The sequence below is a fragment of the Salmo salar genome, chromosome 18, assembly GCF_965601325.2.
Source record: "Salmo salar chromosome 18, fSalSal1, whole genome shotgun sequence".
Taxonomy (NCBI): domain Eukaryota; kingdom Metazoa; phylum Chordata; class Actinopteri; order Salmoniformes; family Salmonidae; genus Salmo; species Salmo salar.
In genome coordinates, this window is record NC_138308.1 from 19,207,965 (window position 1) to 19,232,136 (window position 24,172).

General features: G+C 42.2%; 1 protein-coding gene across 4 annotated transcripts in view; it reads left to right on the forward strand.

Moving 5' to 3' along the window:
- The window catches only part of LOC106576990 (apoptosis-stimulating of p53 protein 2), a 52,639-nt gene that overhangs the window by 4,521 nt on the left and 23,946 nt on the right, over positions 1–24,172 (forward strand). For 3 of the 4 annotated variants that reach the window (XM_082964773.1, XM_082964774.1, XM_082964775.1), the window contains exons 2-5: positions 15,980–16,127; positions 18,137–18,250; positions 20,765–20,835; positions 21,426–21,527. In XM_082964773.1, the coding sequence (XP_082820899.1) occupies positions 15,980–16,127; positions 18,137–18,250; positions 20,765–20,835; positions 21,426–21,527 (435 nt within the window). Of the gene's footprint in view, positions 1–15,979; positions 16,128–18,136; positions 18,251–20,560; positions 20,646–20,764; positions 20,836–21,425; positions 21,528–24,172 lie in introns of those variants that run through there. The other variant, XM_082964776.1, reaches the window with a different exon arrangement.

Consider the following 24,172-nt stretch of genomic DNA (forward strand, 5'->3'; position numbering starts at 1 on the left):
CCTAGTGCTGGATGGATGTGGTTTGTAGAGGAGTGAGTGTATTAGGCCTATGTGCTGATATTCAAATCTGTAGTCTCCAGCTGTACAGTACATGACACACTGAGATCTGCCGCCAGTGATAAATGTTCTGAGTGGGTGTCCTCTTTGTAGTAGCTTATTGAGAATGGATATGGGTGTAACTTCTGAAGCAGACCCGTCAGAGGAAGGGAGAAGGCACAGCACCATAGAATCACCTGGCCTGGCGTCCTCTTACCTGCGCTACATCCAGAGGGATTGACTTGACGTCCTTGGTGGGTTCAGGTGAAAGGGGTAAAGGATGTTTAGAGTGGCTGTACTGTAGAGCGATTGAGAGACAGTGAGGATATTGTGAGTGTAATGTCAGGGGCAGTAATCCTTGGCCACCCATAGGGATGAGAGCGGTCAGAGTAGAGCACTGTAGCAGCCAGGGGTGGTCAGAGGATTTACCTGAAACTAGGCCTACACTTCTGGGAAACGCATTGTGTCCCTCGCTCACTCACCCGTGCCAGTGATCTCTTTAAACTTGTTCCTGTTCATTCCAAATTGGCCCTAATAAATACATTATAACGTGTGCCTTCTAAAACATGGGATTGTGTTTGTTGCTCAGCTTAAAACCAGTTTATGGATAGAAGATGGCTCATTTGCTTAATGTGGCCCCCATTTCCCTCATCTCTCACAGGAAGCTCATAGTTGGATCTCTTTCATCACAATATGATATGCAGGATGGAGAGACCAGGAAAGGATGAGTTTTGAGGGAAACATGGTGCAGTGCAGACCGGGACGGGAGGTTATGCTGAATTTAAGTAGGGAGTGATGTAGCCTACTGCAGACTACAGCACAAGTTGTTGCAGCTGAGTTGTGTACCACAGGCTACCGCTCTCACTAATGATATTTTCTCCTCCATCTTCTCCGTTAATGGAGGTAGATTAAAAGGAATAATGTATAGAGGATTCTGCCTTGTGTTTTTGAAGTACTGCCCGGCTGAAGCGGGTCAAGTCTTCAGGCCCAGAGTTCTGCAGAGAGGAAGGAAGGTAAGACAGACAGACAAAGGCACGGAGATGCAGCCTGTCTTGTTGCAGTCTCTTGACTTCCTGAGAGGGGGCTTGCTCAACAAGACCTAGTTGGCTCACTTGCTTACCCCAGCAATATCTGTAATGGACAGAGAAGGGTGTGTGTGTCTGTGCGCTTGCATGTGTGTGAGGCCTGGCAGAACTCCGTTGGTATCTCTGACTACACTACATGACCAAAGTATGTGGACGCCTGCTCGTCGAACATCTCAATCCAAAATCTTAGGCAGTAATATGGAGTTTGTCCTCCCTTTGCTGCTATAACAGCCTCCACTCTTCTGGGAAGGCTTTCCACTAGATGTTGGAACATTGCTGCGGGGACTTGCTTCCATTCAGCCACGAGCATTAGTGAGGTCGAGCACTGATGTTGGGCGATTAGGCCTATCTCGCAGTTGGTGTTCCAATTCATCCCAAAGGTGTAAGATGGAGTTGAGGTCAGGGCTCTGTGCAGGCCAGTCAAGTTCTTCCACACCGGTCTCGACAAATACTTTCTGTATGGACCTCGCTTTGTGCATGGGGGCATTGTCATGCTGGAACAGGAAAGGGCCTTCTCCAAACTGTTGCCACAAAGTTGGAGGCACAGAATTTGTCTAGAATGTCATTGTATGCTGTAGCTTTAAGATTTCACTTCACTGGAACTAAAGGGCCTAGCACAAACCATGAAAAACAGCCCCAGACCATTTTTCCTCCTCCACCAAACTTTACAGTTGACACTGCATTCGGGCAGGTAGTGTTCTCCTGGCATCCGCCAAACCCAGATTTAGTCCTTCGGACTGCCAGATGGTGAAGCGTGATTCATCACTCCAGAGAACGCATTTCCACTGCTACAGAGTCCAATGGCGGTGCGCTTGGCATTGCGCATGGTGATCTTAGGCTTGTGTGCGGCTGCTCGGCCATGGAAATCCATTTCATGGAGCTCCTGATTTGAACATTTCTTGTGCTGACGTTGCATCCAGAGGCAGTTTGGAACTCGGTAGTGAGTGTTGCAACCGAGGACAGAATATTTGTAACACTAGGGCACTCGGCGGTCCCGTTCTGTGAGCTTATGTGGCCTACCCCTTGGCGGGTGAGTCGTTGTTGCTCCTAGATGTTTCCACTTCACAATAACAGCACTTACAGTTGACTGAGGCAGCTCAAGCAAGGCAGAAATTTGACAAACAGACTTGTTGGAAAGGTGGCGTCCTATGACGGTGCCAGGTTGAAAGTCACTGAGGTCTTCAGTAAGGCCATTCTACTGCCAATGTTTGTCTATGGAGATTGCATGGCTGTGTGCTCGATTCTTAACACCTGTCAGCAATGGTGTGAAAGTATTCAGACCCCTTGACTTTTTCCACATTTTGTTACGTTACAGCCTTAATCAATTTTAGAATATTTAGTTTTTCCCTTCATCAATCTACACACAATAGCCCAATGACAAAGCAAAACCTTTTTTTTTATGATTGCAAATGTATTAAAAATAAACTGAAATATCACATTTACATAAGTATTCAGACCCTTCACTCAGTACTTTGTTGAAGCACCTTTTGCATTGAGTACAGCCTCGAGTATTTTGGGGTATGACGCCACAAGCTTGGTACCCCTGTATTTTGGGGGGGTTTCTTCCATTATTTTCTGCAGATCCTCTCAAGCTCTGTCAGGTTGGATGGGGAGTGTCGCTGCACAGCTATTTTCAGGGCTCTCCAGAGATGTTTGATCGAGTTTTGGCTGGTCCACTCAAGGACATTCAGAGACTTGTCCCAAAGCCACACCTGCGTTGTCTTGGTAGTGTGCTTAGGGTTGTTGTCCTATTGGAAGGTGAACTGTTGTCCCAGTCTGAGGACCTGAGCATTCTGGAGCAGGTTTTCATCATAGATCTCTCTGTACTTTGCTCTGTTCATTTTTTCCCCTTGATCCTGACTAGTCTCCCAGTCCCTGCTGCTGAAAAACATCCCCACATCATGATGATGATGCTGCCGCCACCATGCTTCACCGTAGGGATGGTGCCAGGCTGACTCCAGACGTGACGCTTTGCGTTCAGGCCAAAGAGTTCAATCTTGGTTTCATCAGACCTTTAGGTGCCTTTTTGCAAACTCGAAGTGGGCTGTCATGTGCCTTTTTCCTGAGGAGTGGCTTCTGTCTGGCCACTCTACCATAAAGGCCTGATTGGTAGAGTACTCCAGAGATGGTTGTCCTTCTGGAAGGTTCTCCCATCTCCACAGATGAACTCTAGAGCTCTGTCAGAGTGACCATCGGGTTGTTGGACACCTCCCTGATCAAGGCGCTTCTCCCCTGTTTGGCTGGGTGGCCAGCTCTAGGAAGAGTGTTGGTGGTTCCAAACTTCCATTTTAGAATGATGGAGGCCTCTGTGTTCTTGGGGACCTTCATTGCTGTAATGTTTTGGTACCCTTCCCCAGATCTGTGCCATGACACAATCCTGTCTCGGAGCTCTAAGGACAATTCCTTCGACCTCATGGCTTCTTTTTTTTCTCTGACATGCACTGTCAACTGGGGGACCTCATATAGACAGGTGTATGCCTTTCCAAATCATGTTCAATCAATTGAATTTACCACAGGTGGACTCCAATCAAGTTGTGGAAACATCTCAAGGATGATCAATGGAAACAGGATGCACCTGAGCTCAATTTCAAGTCTCATAGCAAAGGGTCTGAGTACTTATGTAAATAAGATTTCAGTTTTTTGTGTTTTTTTGCAATAGTCTCTGAACCTGTTTTTGCTTTGTCATTATGGGGTGTTGTAGAAATCCATTTTACAATAAGGCTGTAATGTAACAATGTGGAAAAGGGGAAGGGGTCTGAATACTTCTCCGAATGCAATGTATAGTGTATTTATGCACACAGTGGTATTGACGTTTGCTCTTTGAGCAAGCCTTTCATTTTGCTAGTTACTTTGACATTGAAGTCTAACTCTATTACTGCGCCTCATGTTTAGCCCTGAGGATCTTATAATGAAAACTGCCAAGGGGACAGTTTTGATACCCCCCTCTCTCTCTCTCTCTCTCTTTCTCTCATGCTAACTCAATAAAAGAGACATTTAATTTGTACTAGAGGAGAATGACATGCACTGGTATTGGCCCCTACAGGTAGATAGTAGTGTGTGTCAGGCAAGGTTAAAAATGGACTGTTATAATGATATCAAATGTTCTTGAGAATGAGGTTAGGCTACCCTCACCTTTTTACAAATCATGTTCTAGATTACAAATTGAGTTTGTTTCTATGTGTCTCTCTCTCCCTCTCTCTCTCTCTCTCTCTCCCTCTCTCTATCTGTCTCCCGCGCTTCTATGTAGTTGAGCACGTGTGTGTTATCTGTTTGAGTGGGAGTGGCGCACACACACTAACCACCTCCTACTTCCTGTAATTGTCTGTGTTGTGTTTATGTTTAAACAGCATGTCTAAACAACTGGAGAGGCCTGATAAGCCTGTTCCCACCCAGGAACCTGCCCAAAACCACTGATGCAGGGTCAACTCGTTTCCCATCCCCTAATGGTTAACGTTAGGATTGGGGATGGGTCAGTCTGATCTTAGAGCAGGGCACTCCGTACCGCAATCCCCTTGGTTTAGGCAACATGACAAGCTCAATGTAGTTGAAAGTTTCCACACACACACACACACACACACACACACACACACACACACACACACACACACACACACACACACACACACACACAAGAACCCCCAGGGTCATGTTTGAAAGGTTACATTAGTGTCATCAGCTGTGGTTGCTCTCCTGCTCTCAGAAGTGCTTTCATAGAATGAATCCCAGACAGACAGGGTTTGATGTTGTTTAGCTACCATTGGCTTTCATCAGGCAGACCCATGCCTGTCTAATCACAACAGGATATTGGGTGCACCTGCTATCTATTTGACTGGCAGCTGGCACTCTCTTCTTGGCTGTTAGAAACAACCCATATTCCTCAAGCGGGGAATGCAGCACAGCATGTGGTCTGGGTAATGCTGACACTGCTCCGCTCTCTATCTTGGCTGAAGGTGTCAAGGTTTAGGCTAGTATATAGCAAGGATTTTATGGTGTGCTTTTATGTGGCTTGGGTTAATTGTTTTCTTACTGAATAGGCATATCAGTTGACTTTGGCCGACTTGTCTTAGATCTTTTTCCTGTGCTTTGTTATACAGCTGGCGTTATTGTTCCTTAGTCTTATCAGGTTTTTATTGACCAGTGTTTGTTTCTCTGGCTGTGCTGTTTATGACTTACAATTTTGAGTCCATACATTTTCATACTGGTCCCCCTTGGCAATTGAACCCACAACCCTGGTGTTGCAACCGCCATGCTCTACGAACTGAGCTACACGGGACAATGAATATTTAATACACTCTAGGGTAGTCTCAACACCACTCTCCATGCTTTAGTTTAACATTCTCCTCTAGCATTTGTATGAACTTGACCATTATTATAGGTAATGTTGTATAAAAGAGAAATGGGCATAATAGAAAATAGTTTTGACATTAAGAAAAATACATGGAATATGTGCTAGCTGTTGGCAATGGCTTTCCCATTACAACAACATGGGTAATATACTAGACATACTATGCAGTACAGTATATTTTTACTACCCATCCCTCTAATCTCTCACACCTCTTCTTTACGTTTTGTCAGCTGGTTATTGTCATGCAAAAGACTGCTGGTCTCACGGTAGTATCTCCAGGCTTCCACACACAACATGCATACAAGCCGCTGATGCGCGCATTGGGAACATCTACATTTAAAAAGTATCATAATTTTAATATACACCATCACAATAAATCCGTTATTGATTTTAGTCAGGTCTAAAGAAACATGATAGGAAGAAAATATGATTTCAGAAGAACAGAGTATGAGTTGGCTTACTGCAGGGGTCGGTAACCTAATGCAAAAATTACAAAAAATAAAAATAATCTATGGAGTACGATTCAAATGTTTGGACACCTACTGATTCCAGGGTTTTTCTTTATTTTTACTATTTGCTACATTGTAGAATAATAGTGAAGACTTCAAAACTATGAAATATCACATGGAATCATGTAGTAACCAAAAAAGCAAGAACCGCTCAAATAAGCAAATAGAAATGGCAGTCCATCATTACTTTAAGACATGAAGGTCAGTCAATTCGGAAAAGGTCAAGAACTATGAACATTTCTTCATGTGCAGTCGCAAAAACCAAGCACAATGAAGAAACTGGCTCTCTTGAGGACTGCCACAGGAAAGGAAGACCCAGAGTTACCTCTGCTCTAGAGGATAAGTTCATTAGAGTTACCAGCCTCAGAAATTGCACCCCAAATAAATGCTTCACGGAGACACATCTCAACATCAACTGTTCAGAGGAGACTGCGTGAATCAGACCTTCATGGTCGAATTGCAGCAAAGAAACCACTACTAAAGGACACCAATAAGAAGAGGATTTGCTTTGGTCAAGAAACACGAGCAATGGACATTAGACCGGTGGAAATCTGTCCTTTGGTCTAATGAGTCCAAATTTGAGATTTTTCGTTCCAACCGCCGTGTCTTTGTGAGACGCAGAGTAGGTGAACGGATGATCTCCGCATGCGTGGTCCCACCGTGAATCATGGAGGAGGTGTGATGGTGTTGGGGTGCTTTGCTGTTGACACTGTCTGTGATTATATATATTTTTTAATTCAAGGAACACTTAAACAGCATGGCTACCACCGCATGCTGCAGCGATACGCCATCCCATCTGGTTTGCGCTTTGTGGGACAATCATTTGTATTTCAACAGGACAATGTCCCAACACACCTCCAGGCTGTGTGAGGGCTATTTGACCAAGAAGGAGAGTAATGGAGTGCTGCTTCAGATGACCTGGCCTCCACAATCACCTGACCTCAACCCGACTGAGATGGTTTGGGATGAGTTGGACTGCAGAGTGAAGGAAAAGCAGCCAACAAGTGCTCAGCATATGTGGGAACTCCTTCAAGACTTTTGGAAATACGTAACTCATGAAGCTGGTTGAGAGAATGCCAAAAGCCTGCAAATCTGTCATCAAGGCAAAGGGTGGCTACTTTGAAGAATCTAAAATATGGAATACATTTTGATTTAACACTTTTTTTGGTTACTACATGATTCCATATGTGTTAATTCATAGTTTTGATGTCTTCAATATTATTCTAAAATGTAGAAAATAGTCAAAAATAAAGAACCCCTTGAATGAGTAGGCATGTCCAAACTTACTCTACGTTCCTAACCAGTTTATATTTGCAGTAAGACACCTCGGGGGTTTGTGGTATATGGCCAATATACCACAGTTAAGGGCTGTATCCAGGCGGGGCGTCTTGTATAGGAATCGCCCTTAGCCATGGTATATTGGACATATACCACACCCCCTCGGGCCTTATTGCTCAAATAAATGTATAAATGCCTCATGAGACTGTTGGAAAAGAATTCCAGGTGAAGCTGGTTGAGAGAATGCCAAGCGTGTGCAAAGCTGTCATCAAGGCCAAGGGTGGCTTCTTTAAAGATTCTTAAATATAAATTATTTTTTAAACACTTGTTTACTACATGCTTCCATATGTGTTATTTCACAGTTTTGATGTCTTTACTATTATTATACAAAGTTTTATTTTCTAAACTGTAGAAAATAATTGAAATTGCATGCATTGGTTTCGAAATTGCGTTGGTATTCACTGCAACGTTGTAGTTCCCAACGTATGTCAATCCTGGTTAACCAATGGGTGTTATGATTTTGCAGGAGTTTCATATTATTAATTCAATACCAAGGCAGCACTGAAGATGAGAGATTTGTTTTCAGATAGCTAGCAAGCCTTTTTTTGTTATTTAAAAAAGTTCAGGGTGCAAAATGTCATCAGTAAAGAAATAAGGCACGAGGCTCATTTATTGCCACTTAGACAAAGGACTATGGATTTGTTTTACTGAAGTACCGGTCTATTTGTTCGCTCTGTTGTAAAACTGTTGATTTGTTGGACATGAAGTGTACGGCATTATTTTGAAACGAGACATGAGGAAAAAGTTAAAGGATGAGGCGGACAAGGTTGAAAGAATCAAGAGGGCCGTGTCCAGGTATGAAAAGCAAAGCTTTGTGTTCACATCTACATGCAGTCAAAAAGCAAGCTACAGAGGGGAGCTACAAAGCGCATTGCTAAACATTGAAAACAATTTACTAATGTGGAATATATCAAGGAGGCTTTCCTCAGTAGTGTGGCTCTTAATAAGTGTGTATGTGAATGACATTCCACGTCTGGCAGTTGTTGCAAGATACTGTGACTCAGAGCAGTTACGTGAGGAGCTGCTTTGTCTCAAACCCATGCATGGTACTATTAAACGGGAAGATGTAGCAAAAGCCTTCACAGATCATTTTGAGGAGAGCGGTGTCGATTTAAATAAATAAATAAAACATTTTCTATTACAACTGACGGTGCCCCCGCTATGGTGGGGAAACATAAAGGATTCACAAAGCTGATTTGAAGATAAGATTGGCCACCCCGTGGTTAATGACACTATCATTTACCAACAGAATCTGTGTTCAAAGATCAAGCCCGTGGTGCTAATGGACATCGCTTCTGTTTAGCGTGCTCTGGAATTCTTCCGGTTGTGGGCAATTAGATATTCAATAGACACAGTTAGTTGTAATGCACATGTGAAAATCATAACTGGCACTCAAAAAAGGTTGCCGACCCCTGGCCAACTATGTTATCAGGCATCGTACCATGCTGTAGGCTTGTTCATTTAGCAGTCAAGAAAGGCTTACAAGTCCCGTGCCATTATTTTAGTATTTTATAGTAAGAATATAATTGAACTGGAATGAATAAAATGAAAATGAAAATTTCCCCATAAAGGAGTGAGGTACTATATGCTAGATTTAGTTATTTGCCAACTTTAGTTGTAAATGATACAAACCTATATGTTTTTATTTCTAATACGTTCTTTGGGCTACATGGTGCGACTATAGGTGTTTTAGATTAAGTCGCACATTTCTTTGACTGAATCATCACCTTTTTTTGTCACGTTAGGCTTTGAAACCACATCCACAACTACCATGTTTCAACCTGCTGTTGAACTTATTTTTTTCAAATTGATCATCACAACGAGGTGAGTTAAAAGCATGATACTGTTTTGGTGATAAGTGTTTGATATGATTTGCATTGATGTCAGAGGGCTTAGAAGGACAATAGAGCCACATTTAGGACCTGATGGTCGACTTCAATGCTGAGCCCCAGAGGGTTTTACCGTATGTCACAACCTCTATCTTGATCATCTCTCTCGCTCTCTTTCTCATTCTCTCATCTCCTCTCGTTATTTCTCTATTGTCTCCTTTCTCTCTCTCCTATCATTAACAGGGTCCCCTGGATGTCCTACTTTCCTTCGAAGAGCGTGATGTCAGCTGCTGCGCCTATTTCTGAGTGACTTTTCTTGTCCTGCTGGGATTTAAAGCATATTTGCCCTCCTGGAAAAAAGAGGCTAATCTAATGCATTAAAGCTCCATATTGAAGCGTCAGAGAACTATATGCTTGTCTTACATGATTTGTTGCCCCACAACAACCAAGCAAAAAGGCTTAAGTATCTGGGTTACTGTTATTTGAAACCTTGCTGACCAGATCTAACCAACCTCTCCTGCAAAGATAACATTTCTACTCTGCTAGATCAGTTGAATGAGCCACACACTGTAGTCCAGTGGTATATAAAGGAGTGGAGTGCTTGCTCGGGGTTGAAGTTTCTCTATTAGGCACAGTTCTGGGTTCAGCTTTTAGGCACAGATCTAGGACCAGGACAAATAAAAACAACTAAATAAAATTAGCTGCCAGCAGCCATGGCAGGTTTCAAGCTTTGGCCCCATAGCGCAACCAATAAACATCTTCTCCAGAACCGCTCGACCAATCGGCACCAACTTTGGTATGTTGCATCTATGGATGCACGTCTTTGAATGCAATACACTCATTTTGTATGATTGTTTTTTCATGTCCAACAGTGCCACTATGCAGCCAAACTGACAAATTCTACATGTTAGCTAGAGCATGTGTGCATCTGTCAAAATTCATTCGCTCTGAGTCCAACAGATCAACAGATATAAACATGTATCCATTGTAGTGCCACTGTGTGGTCAATCTGAATGTGCTTGGAAATGTTGAGTCTTGACAGTGTTTGGAACATGTGTATCATGTTTTATTTTACAATATGAATATCCATGTGTTATTTTATTTTTATTATATTTAACCAGGAATGGCTCATTTGAGATTTGAAATATTTTTCATTACACAATTACGGATCTAGTAAAGTAATCTAGTAAAAAGCAAAGAATTCACAAGAGTATAACAAAATCATAAAACGGCAAATTAAAAACATTGACATGTCAGGGAATCAGTCTCAAAATCCTTCATCAGTGATTTAAAACACCAATCGGGACAAGTTCTTCCAGTTTAAAAGTATTTTGTAAGGTGTTCCAAGCCGATGGCGCAGAGTAAATAAAAGCCCTTTTACCAAATTCAGTTTGTACATTTGGAACAGTTAGCAGGATAAAGTCCTGTGAACGAAGAGAGTACCCACCACATTTCTGAACAATAAAAATGTCCAAATAAAATGGTAGTAAACCCAAAATGGCTTTGTAAATAAAAGTATACCAGTGACTGAGCCTACGAGTGACTAGAGAATGCCAGCCAACCCTGGTATACAAAGTGCAGTGGTGCGTAAGGGTTTTGCAGTTTAAAATAAATCTCAATGCGCCATGGTAAAGGGTGTCAATTTGATCTCAAACACTGAGCGGAAGCATTCATATATAAAATATCCCCATAGTCTAGTAAAGGCATAAATGTAGCTGATACTAGCCGCCTCCTGGCTTCAAAAGAAAGACTGGCCTTATTCCTAAAATAAAATCCCAACTTCAGCTTCAATTTTTTTTGTAAGTTGTTGAATATGCAATTTAAAAGAGAGGCTGACATCAATTAAAATGCCAAGATATTTGAGGTTAAAATCTCAATCTCATTGCCAAGTCAGGTAATAATAGGTGAAAAGTTCAGAGGTCTATTTCTTGCTTTAGAAAACACCATTAGTTTAGTTTGTCAGTATTGAGGATAAGCTTCAATTGACACAAGGTATGTTGAACACTATAAAAAGCAGTTTGCAAGTTCTGGAACGCTTTTGTGAGAGACGAGGCACAACAATAAATAACAGTATCATCAGCATAAAAGTGAAGTTGCATTTTGCACATTTTTGTCTAAATTATTTATATTAAGAGGGGATAAGTACAGAGCCTTGGAGCACACCATTACAGACAGACAATTTAACAGACATGAGCCCATCAAATTGAGTGCACTGAGTTCTATCAGACAGATGGTTAGCAAACCATGCAACTGCACGCTCCAAAAGACCTACACTCGACAATCTCTGCCTCAGTATAGCATGATCAACTGTATCAAAAACCTTAGAGAGATCCATAAAAAGTGAGGCACAGTGCTGTTTTTTGTCAAGGGCTTCAGTGATATCATTTAAAACCGTCATGTCTGCTGTAATTGTGCTATGCTTCTTCCTGAAGCTCGATTGATAAAATAGAGTTAGTATATAAAAACTATTTTACCTGTTCACTCACAGGGGTTTCAAGTATTTTCACCAGGGGTGACAGCTTTGAGGTTGGCCTATAATTATTTGAAAGAGTTGGATCTCCCCCTTTTAAAAGTGGTATGACAAATGCTGATTTCCAGATCGTTGGAATTTCATTACATTCCAGGGTTAGCTGAACCACTCTGTTCAATCTATGAAATTAGCTGCCAGATTTTAAAATCAGGGATCAAGAAGATCAGGACTTGCAGGCTTTCTCTGATCTAAGGATTTCAGGACTTTATGTACCTCCTGCACTGAGAATGGCAAACAGCTAAAAGTTTGACCAGCTCTCGCTGGTTCATCCACACAAGGTTGTACAGAGACAGAGGACACTGAATCAAACAGCCTGCCAGATGATACAAAGTGCACATTGAAACAATTCAGCATTTCAGTTTTGTCATTACAGCAACAAAGTCCTTCAATACAGATGGCGGTAATTCCTTGACATTACTGTTTCCAGATCTAGACTAAATAGCCTTCCAAAACTGATAACAGTTTTGTCTGTTACCACTGATGGTAACAGACATAAAATATTCAGACTTGGTCTTCCTGAGAAGAAAATAACACTTGTTTCGTAACTGCCTAAAAAGAAGCCAATCAGCATCAGAACATGATTTATATGCATATATTATATTTATGTGCTTCACCACGCCCACATTAATGTTTATTGGTCAGTAGCATACATGTTTGAGATGCTACCCTGGAAAATATTGTGTTGAAATATTGGTCCATAGATGCTAAATATCAAGTTTTGTGCAGATTTGTCATTCGGTGCCAGAGGAGTAGCGGTGTGTGTTTTTCACAAAATCCTAAATGACGGAAAATTCTTCATGGCGGACCTTATGGGTACTTGAGACATTAGTTCCTTGTGAGGAGAGGGACATATGTACTACATTTCATGACTCTAGGTCAAATGGGGTGAGGGGTGTGACCTTTCAAAGTTTGCATTTTCAATTGCTTGTTTTCAATTGCTTGTTTTTGCGCCACAATCTGGCCAATTGACATGGCATTGTATGAGAGGATGTGGCCCATGGGCTTTTACCATCACGTCAAGTTTCACCCTCCTGGGTCTTAACATCTCACAGGAAGTTGCAAGGTTTAAACCAAATCTGCGGAGAACTGGAATAATAACGGCAACACATACGAATTTCACCCAGATTTTCTGTTTGAACCCCTAACAATTCTGTATTTAGGAACTTCATTAGGTGGGATGTCCCTTTCTGAGGTGAACGTTTGAATGATTTATCTGTCGTTCTTAAAACCCTTTCCCTTTATCTGGGGTGGTCCTTTAGAGGGTGTGGCTTGAACCACTGTGACCCTTTCATATACAACCCCCCATCATCATAGGACTCCCGAGTGGCGCAGCGGTCTAAGGCACTGCATCTCAGTGCTAGAGGCGTCACTACAAACCCTGGTTCGATCCTGGGCTGTATCACAACCGGCCATGATCGGGAGTACCAGAGGGTGGTGCACAATTTGGCCCAGTGGTGTCCGGGTTAGGGGGAGGGTTTGGCTGTGTTAGGTCTTCATTGTAAAATACTAATTTGTTCTTAACTGACTTGCCAAGTTAAAGGTTAAATAAATCAAATAAGCCAAGCATGATCTATGGCTAATTACTTAATCATTCAATAAAGTGGCCATTTGCATCTGTATTTAACCAAACTACTGGTTAGGTCTGGACCACCTAGATTGCATTATCGGCAGTGATGTTAATTGTGTGTATTGGGAGATTGCTTTTGATTTCTTAGACCTGAGCATTTAAAAAAAGGCCAGAAGAGAACAGTTTATGGTTAGAACGGACTCTTAGAAGGATGGCTACTAGGGCTGTGATGACAATTTTTTCTTTAAAAAATTGTCCTTTAAAAACCTGCTGTATGTAAAATATTGTGTAGTACAGCTTGGAAAATAAATACATGTGACTGGATGGCAACATCATTTGGTTCCCAACATTAGGGCTGTTTAACTAAAGTTAAATCCGCTTTGTGTTTTGTTTCCTTGCCACAAAACTAACAAGTATAACTAACCAGATGTATTACATTTTATTTAACCTTTCTGGTATCATCCAGACCCTACTGGTTACCTAGTTAGGACAATGTCAGTGTTCTAAAAATACAGGTTAAGTGAATGCAGTGTAGTTGATGCCATTTTGGAATCAGCACTAACCTTTCTGGTGCTCTCACATCAAGTGACAAGGAGGGGAATCCACTTTAGACCATTGAGATGCAGTGATGTGGAGCCCACTGTTCTGAACCTATACTACAGCCTGTCTTTGTTTTCACTGAGAGGGCATTAGCTGCACTGCCCTCAGCCTTTGTGCCTGGGTGACCTGAATGTCCCTAATGTAGCCCTCCTAGGCATGGCTGGGCTGCGTATTCTTTACTGTGGTAAAGTGAATAGTATACTGTTTCTACATCACTCTTATAGTCTAACCAAGGGGCATGAACTGAAGAACAAACTGGATCTATAAAAGATGTTATTCTATTTAAGTTAGCTGACATAACAGTACTAAAGTCGACGGGAACGATAGAATGATGTTCCTTGGGCTGGGTTGGGTCAATGAGGGATGAGGCACACACACACACACACACACACACTGAGTGTGTTTAGTTCACCTTGTACCATAGGTTATCCACAGGAGACCTCGGAATGCGTCCTTTATTTTATAACAGTTTCATTTCAATCTGTCACGCCAATATCTGTGCAGATTACTGCAGAGAGCATATTCCACGAGTGGCCCAAAGCTTCTGAAACGTGCATCTGTTTATGACAATGGGGTTTTCAGCATGGAGGGTCAGCATCTGTAAAGGGCTTATTGATCCAAGTTCACTGAAACATAACAATGGGATTGAGGTTGGGTTCTATTCGTTCAGTGGCGTGTGTTTTTAGATGAATCCACTGTGTTTGAAATCCAATGGGTTTTTAGAGGCATGCTTTCTAGTAAACGACCAAAGACTTTAGTCCCATCTCTCAGTCATTCTCAGGGTTAGATCTCACCGTCTTGAGGCCAATGCAGGGGCAGTCTCGGCAACAATTTCACATTTTCAAATTCCACAGTGAAATTTGGCAGAGAAATGATTTTGGCTGAATAGACAGCCCTTCAGCCAGTGGCTACAGTATTTCTACCCTTCAAAGTGCTCTGCTTGTTAGCAGAAGGGCTGTCATCGTGCCGACAGCCTTGGTTAACATTAGCAGGCCATCAGCAGGGAAAAATGCTAGGTACTCTACTCCGGTTTCCATGTGGATACATAGGAACGAGGGCACCGACAATTATATCTGTTTTATTTTTTTGTCTGATTCCGTTTTGTCTTTTCCCAAATGCCATTTTCTCAGTTTTGTTTTTCAAGGTTTCTGTTTTTGCTAGTTTCAAGTTTTCGATCTCAAAATCACAATTTATTATTTATAGAAAAACAACAAAATTGTATGTTCTAAGTCCACAACGATGCTTAAACCACATCAGGAGACCACTTTTGAGGTTTGTGAAAAATCTAAGAAATGTAGAGTCTTGGGTGTAGTTGCTCTTTGATTAAACTGTTCTCCAGCCAGAGACCATTATTTGGTTAGCTATGTTTCTGTAGCGCTCATGTGATTGCAGAGTTTGCAAACCAAATGGCTACTGGATTAATACAAATAATCACGATACAATTCTGCCAGGTCGGCACAGGCTACCTTGTAGTTAACATTTAATTGAGAAGGTTTTTGGGAAAGCCTTTCCATCTACCAAAAGACGGTTATCATTACATTAGCATCGCTGACGACTACCCAAAGTGGTAGACAAAAACGGACACGCAGACATGCAGTCTTGTGCAGTTGCCTCCAGAAAGTTAAGGGAAATACAAATAATTGATGCAGTTTATTCATTTCATATGATAATCTTGGACAAATGAAAGCATTTTCTAATAAGATCAATACATTTAGTTGATTTCCTACTAAGTTCAATACATTTTGGAATATTGTTGAATTCCATTTTAATGTCTGGATTCCGTGATTCCGTCCGTGTTCTCCACAACACAGATTTTAAAGAGCCCTAAGACAGCATGTTGCTATCAGTGTCGTGCAGGCAGGTGCAGGCGGGGCTTTTAGATGACTATCACTGAGCGTTAGATATGCAAGTTTGATAGCCTTGAAGTTGTCACTGTTACAATATTGATTGTGTTTTTAGGATAACTATTTTTGCCATGTGTCTTATGCCTCAGTGGGCATCTCTGGCCTTCATCAACTCTGATCATAACATTTGTGAAGTTGTTTATGTGAACAGCAGACATTACAATATGGTGCGATTTAAAATGTTAAAGGATGTCCTCATGCTAATATCCCATGTTTGTCTCTTCTCTGTCCCCCAGATGTTCCTGACAGTCTACCTCAGTAACAATGACCAGCATTTTACAGAGGTGCCCGTTATCCCAGAGACACTGTGCCGGGACGTGGTGGAGCTATGTAAGGAGCCCGGAGAGACTGAATGCCACCTGGCTGAGATGTGGCGTGGATCTGGTGAGCCTCCTCCCCCTTCACGCCTGTATATGCCTGACAACTACCACCCCTATGCCTGTTATTTAGGCACCTGGACTAGTACAAATGTCTATGATCTACTGGTTACTTGGGAAAAACACATATTGTCTTCAAAACAAACCCCAAGATGATATAGAACATAGGGAGAGTTTTGAGAGAACATCCTATTTTGGAAGGAACACAGAATAAAGGCTGGCTGTGTGCCAACTGGCCAGATCTTTGTCTGTGTTGTCTCTGACGCTAACAAGCTGGGTGTATTATCTTTGTAGCCCACCACACAGATAACACATCTCTCACAAGTCTCTCTCAAGTGGAGAAATACGACTTCAGCCTTGAACAATCCCCACAGCTGCTCTCCAAGAATTCTTAGAACTCAAGTACCTGGGGTTAGAAGTGGACCGTTTCCATGGTTGTGTGTGGTTGCCATGAGAGACGAGACTGGGTGCCTGTGTTCTGGCTGGAGTACCTCTGTGTCCTTGAGGGGAAGATTTTATAAGTGCTCAAGTGGAACCAGATTAATTTTGCACCTCTTTTTACAAAGCTGTTTTATTCTTTAGGTTTAGATAATTCCAACAAGAAAAAACAGGCCGTGTGTTAATACTGTCCTGATTATTTCACATCCTTTTTTGTTATAAGAGAATCAAATTAAATGTATTTATATAGTCCTTCTTACATCAGCTGATATCTCAAAGTGCTGTACAGAAACCCAGCCTAAAACCCCAAACAGCAAGCAATGCAGGTGTAGAAGCACGGAGGCTAGGAAAAACTCCCTGGAAAGGCCAAAACCTAGGAAGAAACCTAGAGAGGAACCAGGCTATGAGGGGTGGCTAGTCCTCTTCTATCTGTGCCGGGTGGAGATTATAACAGAACATGGCCAAGATGTTCAAATGTTCATAAATGACCAGCATGGTCAAATAATAATAATCACAGTAGTTGTCAAGGGTGCAATAGGTCAGCACCTCAGGAGTAAATGTCATTTGGTTTTTCATAGCCGATCATTGAGAGTATCTCTACCGCTCCTGCTGTCTCTAGAGAGTTGAAAACAGCAGGTCTGGGACAGGTAGCACGTCCGGTGAACAGGTCAGGGTTCCATAGCCGCAGACAGAACAGTTGAAACTGGAGCAGCAGCACGGCCAGGTGGACTGGGGACAGCAAGGAGTCATCATGCCAGGTAGTCCTGAGGCATGGTCCTAGGGCTCAGGTCCTCAGAGAGAGAGAAAGAAAGAGAGAGAGAATTAGAGAGAGCATACTTAAATTCACACAGGACACCGGATAAGACAGAATAAATATTTCAGATATAACAGACTGACCCTAGCCCCCCGACACATAAACTACTGCAGCATAATTACTGGAGGCTGAGACAGGAGGGGTCAGGAGACACTGTGGCCCCATCCGATGATACCCCCGGACAGGGCCAAACAGGCAGGATATAACCCCACCCACTTTGCCAAAGCACAGCCCTCACACCACTAGAGGGATATCTTCAACCACCAAGGCATGCGCAACGTGGTTGGAACGTTTTAAATACATTGGTGCACTAATCAACCATGTGTTTAGTACTTCTGTGTAATGAAGAGAAGACACAATATGTTTAGAGGTTGGAGTGGTTGTGTAACAGGTCAGCTGAAAACATCAACAACAGATCATTGTCCTTCCCTGAGGCAGCACCCCTCAGAAAGATGAAGTGAAAACAGAAGTCTTGATTTAAATGCCTCTCCTTAGAATGTAGCCCAAGTCCAGTCAGTCAGTGTGGTCGGACTGGATTAACAAACCACACAACACGTCATACGACACACACCTTGAGTTTTCCTTCATTTTTGCTGCGCTTGTCACTTTAGTCCTTGTTTGTAAAACACATGAATACTGATAAAACACATTTTATAGGGGGTGTCCTTGTCAATATTCCCAAAGCATGGGGGTTGCACTGCTTCTGTTCTCTAACATCCTAAACCTGTGTGTGTTCTCTATTCTAACCCCTCCCCCCTCATCAGAGCGACCTATAGGAGTCGGGGAGCGGATGCTGGACGTGCTCCAGCATTGGGGGCAGCACAGGGCAGAGGTGCGCTTCTACCTGCGCCATGACCGAGCGCCCAGCAGAGAATCTGGTGAGTTCCCAATGACCTGACAGGACAAAGTGCGTACAGAAGAACACAAGCACACCACACAGATACATTTGGAATGTATTTCAATTGACTGATTTCCTCATATGAACTGTATATACATCAGTCAGTGTAAAGACAATCTCAGACACAGCGATGTGATCAATTACGTAGCAAGTTGTTAGAAAGTAGAAACCCAGACTGCCCTCCCTCCCCACAGGACAGAGATTGAGCAACAAAAGCCTAAGACCCCCTTGATCCTCGTATGCCTATGGATTTCTATTACAAGACTTCAAATTCCAGACAAGCCTTATTAGCATAATGCTCTAGGGCTGTCACTGTGAAGGGATGTTCAAATCACATCCCCATAAGGTTGTTACTACTTTATTTTTCTTCAGGGACATAAAAACTAGATTTTTTTTGTCCACGAGGCGATGTGGATCCTCTGTCCCTCGTTGCATAATTCCTAAACCCTCTACCCTTCACAGCTTGTGTCTGGGATTAGATGGACGTTTTCCTTTCTGGCCATCTTAGCCTGCGCTTGTTTTCCCGCAAAGTTAGCTTGTTTGTTCTGAGGCCATGTCTTCATAGTTAGTTGCCTTGTGATGGACTAAAATTGATTAGCTTAGCATTGTGTTCTTTCCCACAGATTTAGTTAGCCTTGTGGTACAATTAGCTAGCTAAGCAGTGTTTTATCTTCTTTCTCATAAAGCTTGCTTAGCTAGCTGACTATATAGACTATATTATGTTATAGTGGTAGTAATTGCAAGGGACCTCGCGATACGATATTATCACAATACTTAGGTGCCGATACGATATTTACTGCGATTCTCACGATGCTGTATGTATTGCAATTTGATGTTCCAAACATATTGCTCACTATGTGTCTGCTGCAGAGACAAGGGAAATCATGTGAAAATGAGTTTATATATATATATATATATATATATATATACATACATACATACATACATACATACATACATACATACATACATACATACATACATACACACATACACACAATGAGTGGACAAAACATTAGGAATACCTTCCTAATATTGAGTTGCACCTCCCTTTGCCCTCAGAACAGCCTCAATTCATCAGGGCATGGACTCTACAAAGGGTCAAAAGCATTCCACAGGGATGCTGGCCCATGTTGACTCCAATGCTTCCCACAGTTGTGTCAAGTTGGCTGGATGTCCTTTGGGTGGTGGACCATTTATTGATGCACACGGGAAACTGTTGAGCGTGAAAAACCCAGCAGTTTTGCAGTTCCTGACACACTCAAACCAGTGCACCTGGCACCAACTACCGTACCCCGTTCAAAGGCACTTAAATATTTTGTCTTGCCCATTCCCCCTCTGAATGGTACACAATTGTCTCAGGGCTTAAAAATCCTTCTTTAACCTGTCTCCTCCCCTATATATACACACAAACACACACACACACAGTACCAGTCAAAAGTTTGGACACACTTACTCATTCAAGGGTTTTTCTTTATTTTTACTACTTTCTACATTGTAGAATAATAGTGAAGACATCAACACTATGAAATAACACATGGAATCATGTAGTAACCAAAAAAAGTGTTAAACAAATCAAAATATATTTTAGATTCTTCCAAGTAGCCACCCTTTGCCTTGATGACAGCTTTGCACACTCTTGGCATCAAGGCAAAGGGTTGCTACCTTGAAGAATCTGTTTTATATTTTTGTTTAACACTTTTTTGGTTACTACATGATATATAAAATAATACCTACTCATTCAAGGGTTTATTTATTTGTTATTTTTACAAATCGATGTATTAATATAATATTGTCCAAAAATAATATTGCGATATGTAACTATCAAAACATAGTTCTCCTGGGCTATTCAGTTCATTTGTCATAGCAATACCTTATAGGCTAATTATTCATTCAGAGTTAGCTTAGCATGTTATTGTGCCCCTGAGTAGTCCCCCAGGCCTAGCCAATGTTTGTAGCAGATTTTGTCCAAAACTATTATGTAAGTTGCTTGTTCACGGGCCGGTGCTCGAGGGATGAAATCAGTTCCACTGGCTCCCTAAGACACCCTCAACACATAGACACAAATACACACACAGTCAATGATCAGCCCCTCAGAGACCCAGGGCACTGTAGTAAATCCTGAGATTATGACCGTCTCTGGGCGACACTGATGTCTTTGTGCTGGCTGAGTGGCTTAGCTCGTCGCTAACGCTGGCCCGTCTGTGTTTGTGTAACCTGCTTGTGACTCCTCCCCTCCATCCGAAGGAGCCTATTGCAGAACGTATGTGTGTGTGTACTGTATGTGGTGTGTCAGTGTGCGGTGTGTATATAAGGGTGAGAGCGAGAGACGTTTGCTTCATTCATATCAGCTTTAGTTCCAATGAACACTTTGCGTGAGTTTCTCATAGTTTCCTAACAGGCTTGGTGGCTTTTAATGTTAGTAAGGAAAACTTTTTATGCTTTACTCTTCTCTCTGACTGTTTTTGACTGAGGTTTTGGATGTGTGTTTCAGGTGGCTCACGAGGATCAGACTCCAAGAGGAATGGAGTGAAGAGCACCTGGGATAGACGGATGGAGAACGGGGTGAGTTCAGAAACCAGTGACTTTAGACAAACGTCCGCTTGTTCGCCTTTTGAAATCCAGTTTTTCATTCAATCACTGTGTAGTATAGTTGCTACATTGCTGATTTCTGAACCCCCTCTACATTTTCTGTCCTATGAGTCATTGGATTAGTCAATTAATCAAACATTAACTTTCCCTCTGACTTGTTGTGACTCATTGATCTAGCTCTTTTGAACTTGTTTTACCATTTCCTCTGCTGCTCTTTGTATTAGTAAACTTTTAAACCTGTAACATCTAAAGCTTCCAAAGAGGAGAGGGAGAGAGGGGAAAAACGAGTTCAGTTACTCCTGTGTCACCAATGACGCAAAAAACGTCCCCATATTTGAACACGAGTGTGTGCTATTTACCCACATGCAGAGACTGTACTTGTCCTACTTAGCTTCAGGCCTGTCTTGACACAGATGCAAAACACACAACATTTGCTTTGGAGTGAGAGATGATGTGTTTGTATATGTACAATATGTATGTGTGTCTTACTTTGCCAACTCTTTTTCTGTGTGTGTGTGTGTGTGTGTGTGGCTGACCGTCTCTCCTTGTTGTACCCTGCTCAGGTGTCGGCCCCACGGATGGACATGACTCTGGCTGAGCTGCAGGAGATGGCTGCCAGACAGCAGCAGCAGATAGACGCACAGCAACATCTCCTCGCCTCCAAGGTAACGAGGGAGGGAGGGTAGAAAGATAGAGGGGGGGGGGGGGCAGTGGAAAGGAGGAGATGAGACATGGAGGAAGAAAGAAAGCGAGGGAAAGAGGGGGTGGGATGAAAGCGAGAGGGAGATGCTAAGAGCGAGAGAAAGTGAGAGGAAGATGAAAGAGGGCAGGTAAAGTGATGGAAATAAATGGAGAGGATGGAAAACAGACGAGGGGGGATGAGAGAGGGGAAGATTAAAGGCGAGGACAAAGTGATGGAGAAAAGTGGAGGCAAGGCGCACAGAAGGCGAGTTATCAGGGAGAAAAAATATATTTTCTGGAATAGAAAGAGATTGCAAGATATCCCTGTTGATGTAGTGGCCTTGAGCGGGTGACTTAAGGGTGACGGTAATACACAGGAGAGGAAACACACAGCTAGTGCTGAGCAATTAACCGAAATGTCGGTTGTTTTTGTTTTTTAAAATAACTAATTGACCGACGTTGTTTCAATTATTTGAATTCCATTTTGTATGTTTTTCTTCCGTGAGGTCAATGCGCACATCGCACTGTTTCTCTAGAAATAAGTCAGATCCAGCCTGAACTGTGCGATGTAGTAGGGTGTTGTATTTTCCAACAGGCCAATATTCTACATAGTTTAGCGCATAAAACGTGGTAATTAACTATACGGAACAAAAAATATAAACGCAACAATTTCAAAGATTTGACTGAGTTACAGTTCATATAAGGAAATCAGTCAATTGAAATAAATGTATTAGGCCCTAATCTGTGGATTTCACATGACTGGGAATACAGATGCATCTGTTAGTCACAGATACCTCAAAAATAGGTAGTGGCGTGGATCAGAAAACCATTCAGTATCTGGTGTGACCACCATTTGCCTCATTCAATGTGACACATCTCCTTTGCATGTTGTTGATTGTGGCCTGTGGAATGTTGTCCCACTACTCTTCAACGGCTGTGCGAAGTTGCTTTATATTGGCAGGAACTGGAACACGCTGTCGTGCACGCTGATCCAGAGCATCCCAAACAGGCTGAATGGGTGACATATCTGGTGATTTTGCAGGCCATGGAAGAACTGGGATATTTTCAGCTTCCAGGAATTGTGTACATATCCTTGCTACATAGGGTCTTGCATTATCATGAGGTGATGGCGGCGGATGACTGGCACGACAATGGGCCTCAGGAGCTCGTTACAGTATCTCTGTGCATTCAAATTGCTATTGATAAAATGCAATTGTGTTCGTTGTCAGTAACTTATGCCTGCCCATACCATAACCCCACCGCCACAATGGGGCACTCTGTTCACATCGTTGACATCTGCAAACCGATGCCATACACGTGATCTGGGGTTGTGAGGCCGGTTGGACGTACTGCCAAATTCTCTAAAATTACGTTGGAGGCGGCTTATAGTAAAGAAATTATCATTCAATTCTCTGGCAGCAGCTCTGGTGGCCATTCCTAAAGGCAGCATGCCAATTGCACGCTCCCTCAACTTGAGACATGTGGCATTGTGTTGTGTGACAAAACTGCACATTTTAGAGTGGCCTTTTATTGTCCCCCAGCACAAGGTGCACCTGTGTAATGATCATGTTTAATCAGCTTCTTGATATGCCACACCTGTCAGGGGGATGGATTATCTTGGCAAAACAGAAATGCTCATTTACAGGGATGTTAACAAAGTTTATAGAGAAATGCTCTTTTTGTGCTAATGGAACATTTCTGAGATATTTTGTTTCAGCACATAAAACAGGGGACAAACACTTTATGTTTATATTTTTGTTCAGTGTACAATGACCATAATCCATTGTGCATCTACTTGCCCGGTCAGTTTTTTTTTTTTTACAACTGCTACAGAAGAGAGAAGAATGCGTGATCGTGATGTGATATACAGAGCAGCTGTTGCTTCGCGAGGTATCGCTACCTGAAAATAAGTGATTGTTAGTTAATATTCAGCAGTCATAGAAGTATGCCGTATTTACTTTGAAGAACTACACAAATAGTGACTTTGTCAGACAGCATAGGCAGCAGCTCTATAGAGATTACTTGGAATTAAATAATAGTCCTCAAATAAAACAAATGTAATACGTGAACGACCGGCTCGAATCGGTCTTATGTAGCAACATTTGAAATGGTGTTTTTTACATTGGATAAAAGTAGAGGAACAATGGGAAAGTAATTCTGCTTTGAAACTTGATTAACTTGTAACCTCACTTTTGAGAAAATGGCCCTTGAATGTTTTGGTACCTACAGGGGAGAGTTCTTCTTTGTCTACACCCATTCAGCATTGTTGTAACCTTTTTTATTTAACTAGGCAAGTCAGTTAAGAACAAATTATTATTTGCAATGATGGCCTACTGGTGAACAGTGAGTTAACTGCCTTGTTCAAGGGCAGAATGACAGATTTTTACCTTGTCAGTTCGGGGATTCGATCCAGCAACCTTTCGGTTACTGGCCCAACACTCACACCATTTTAAGCTTTAGCCCCACCCATCTCTTTTAAGGATTTACTTGTGAGGCTATGTACAAAACAACCAATGATTTCAAGACTAAAGGCTGGCTTATACTACGGGTGTGTTGGTAAATGTAATCTGGAGTGCCAGAGTGTGCTCTGGGCATTGGTAAACTCAGAGCATTGTCAGATTGTCCGTTC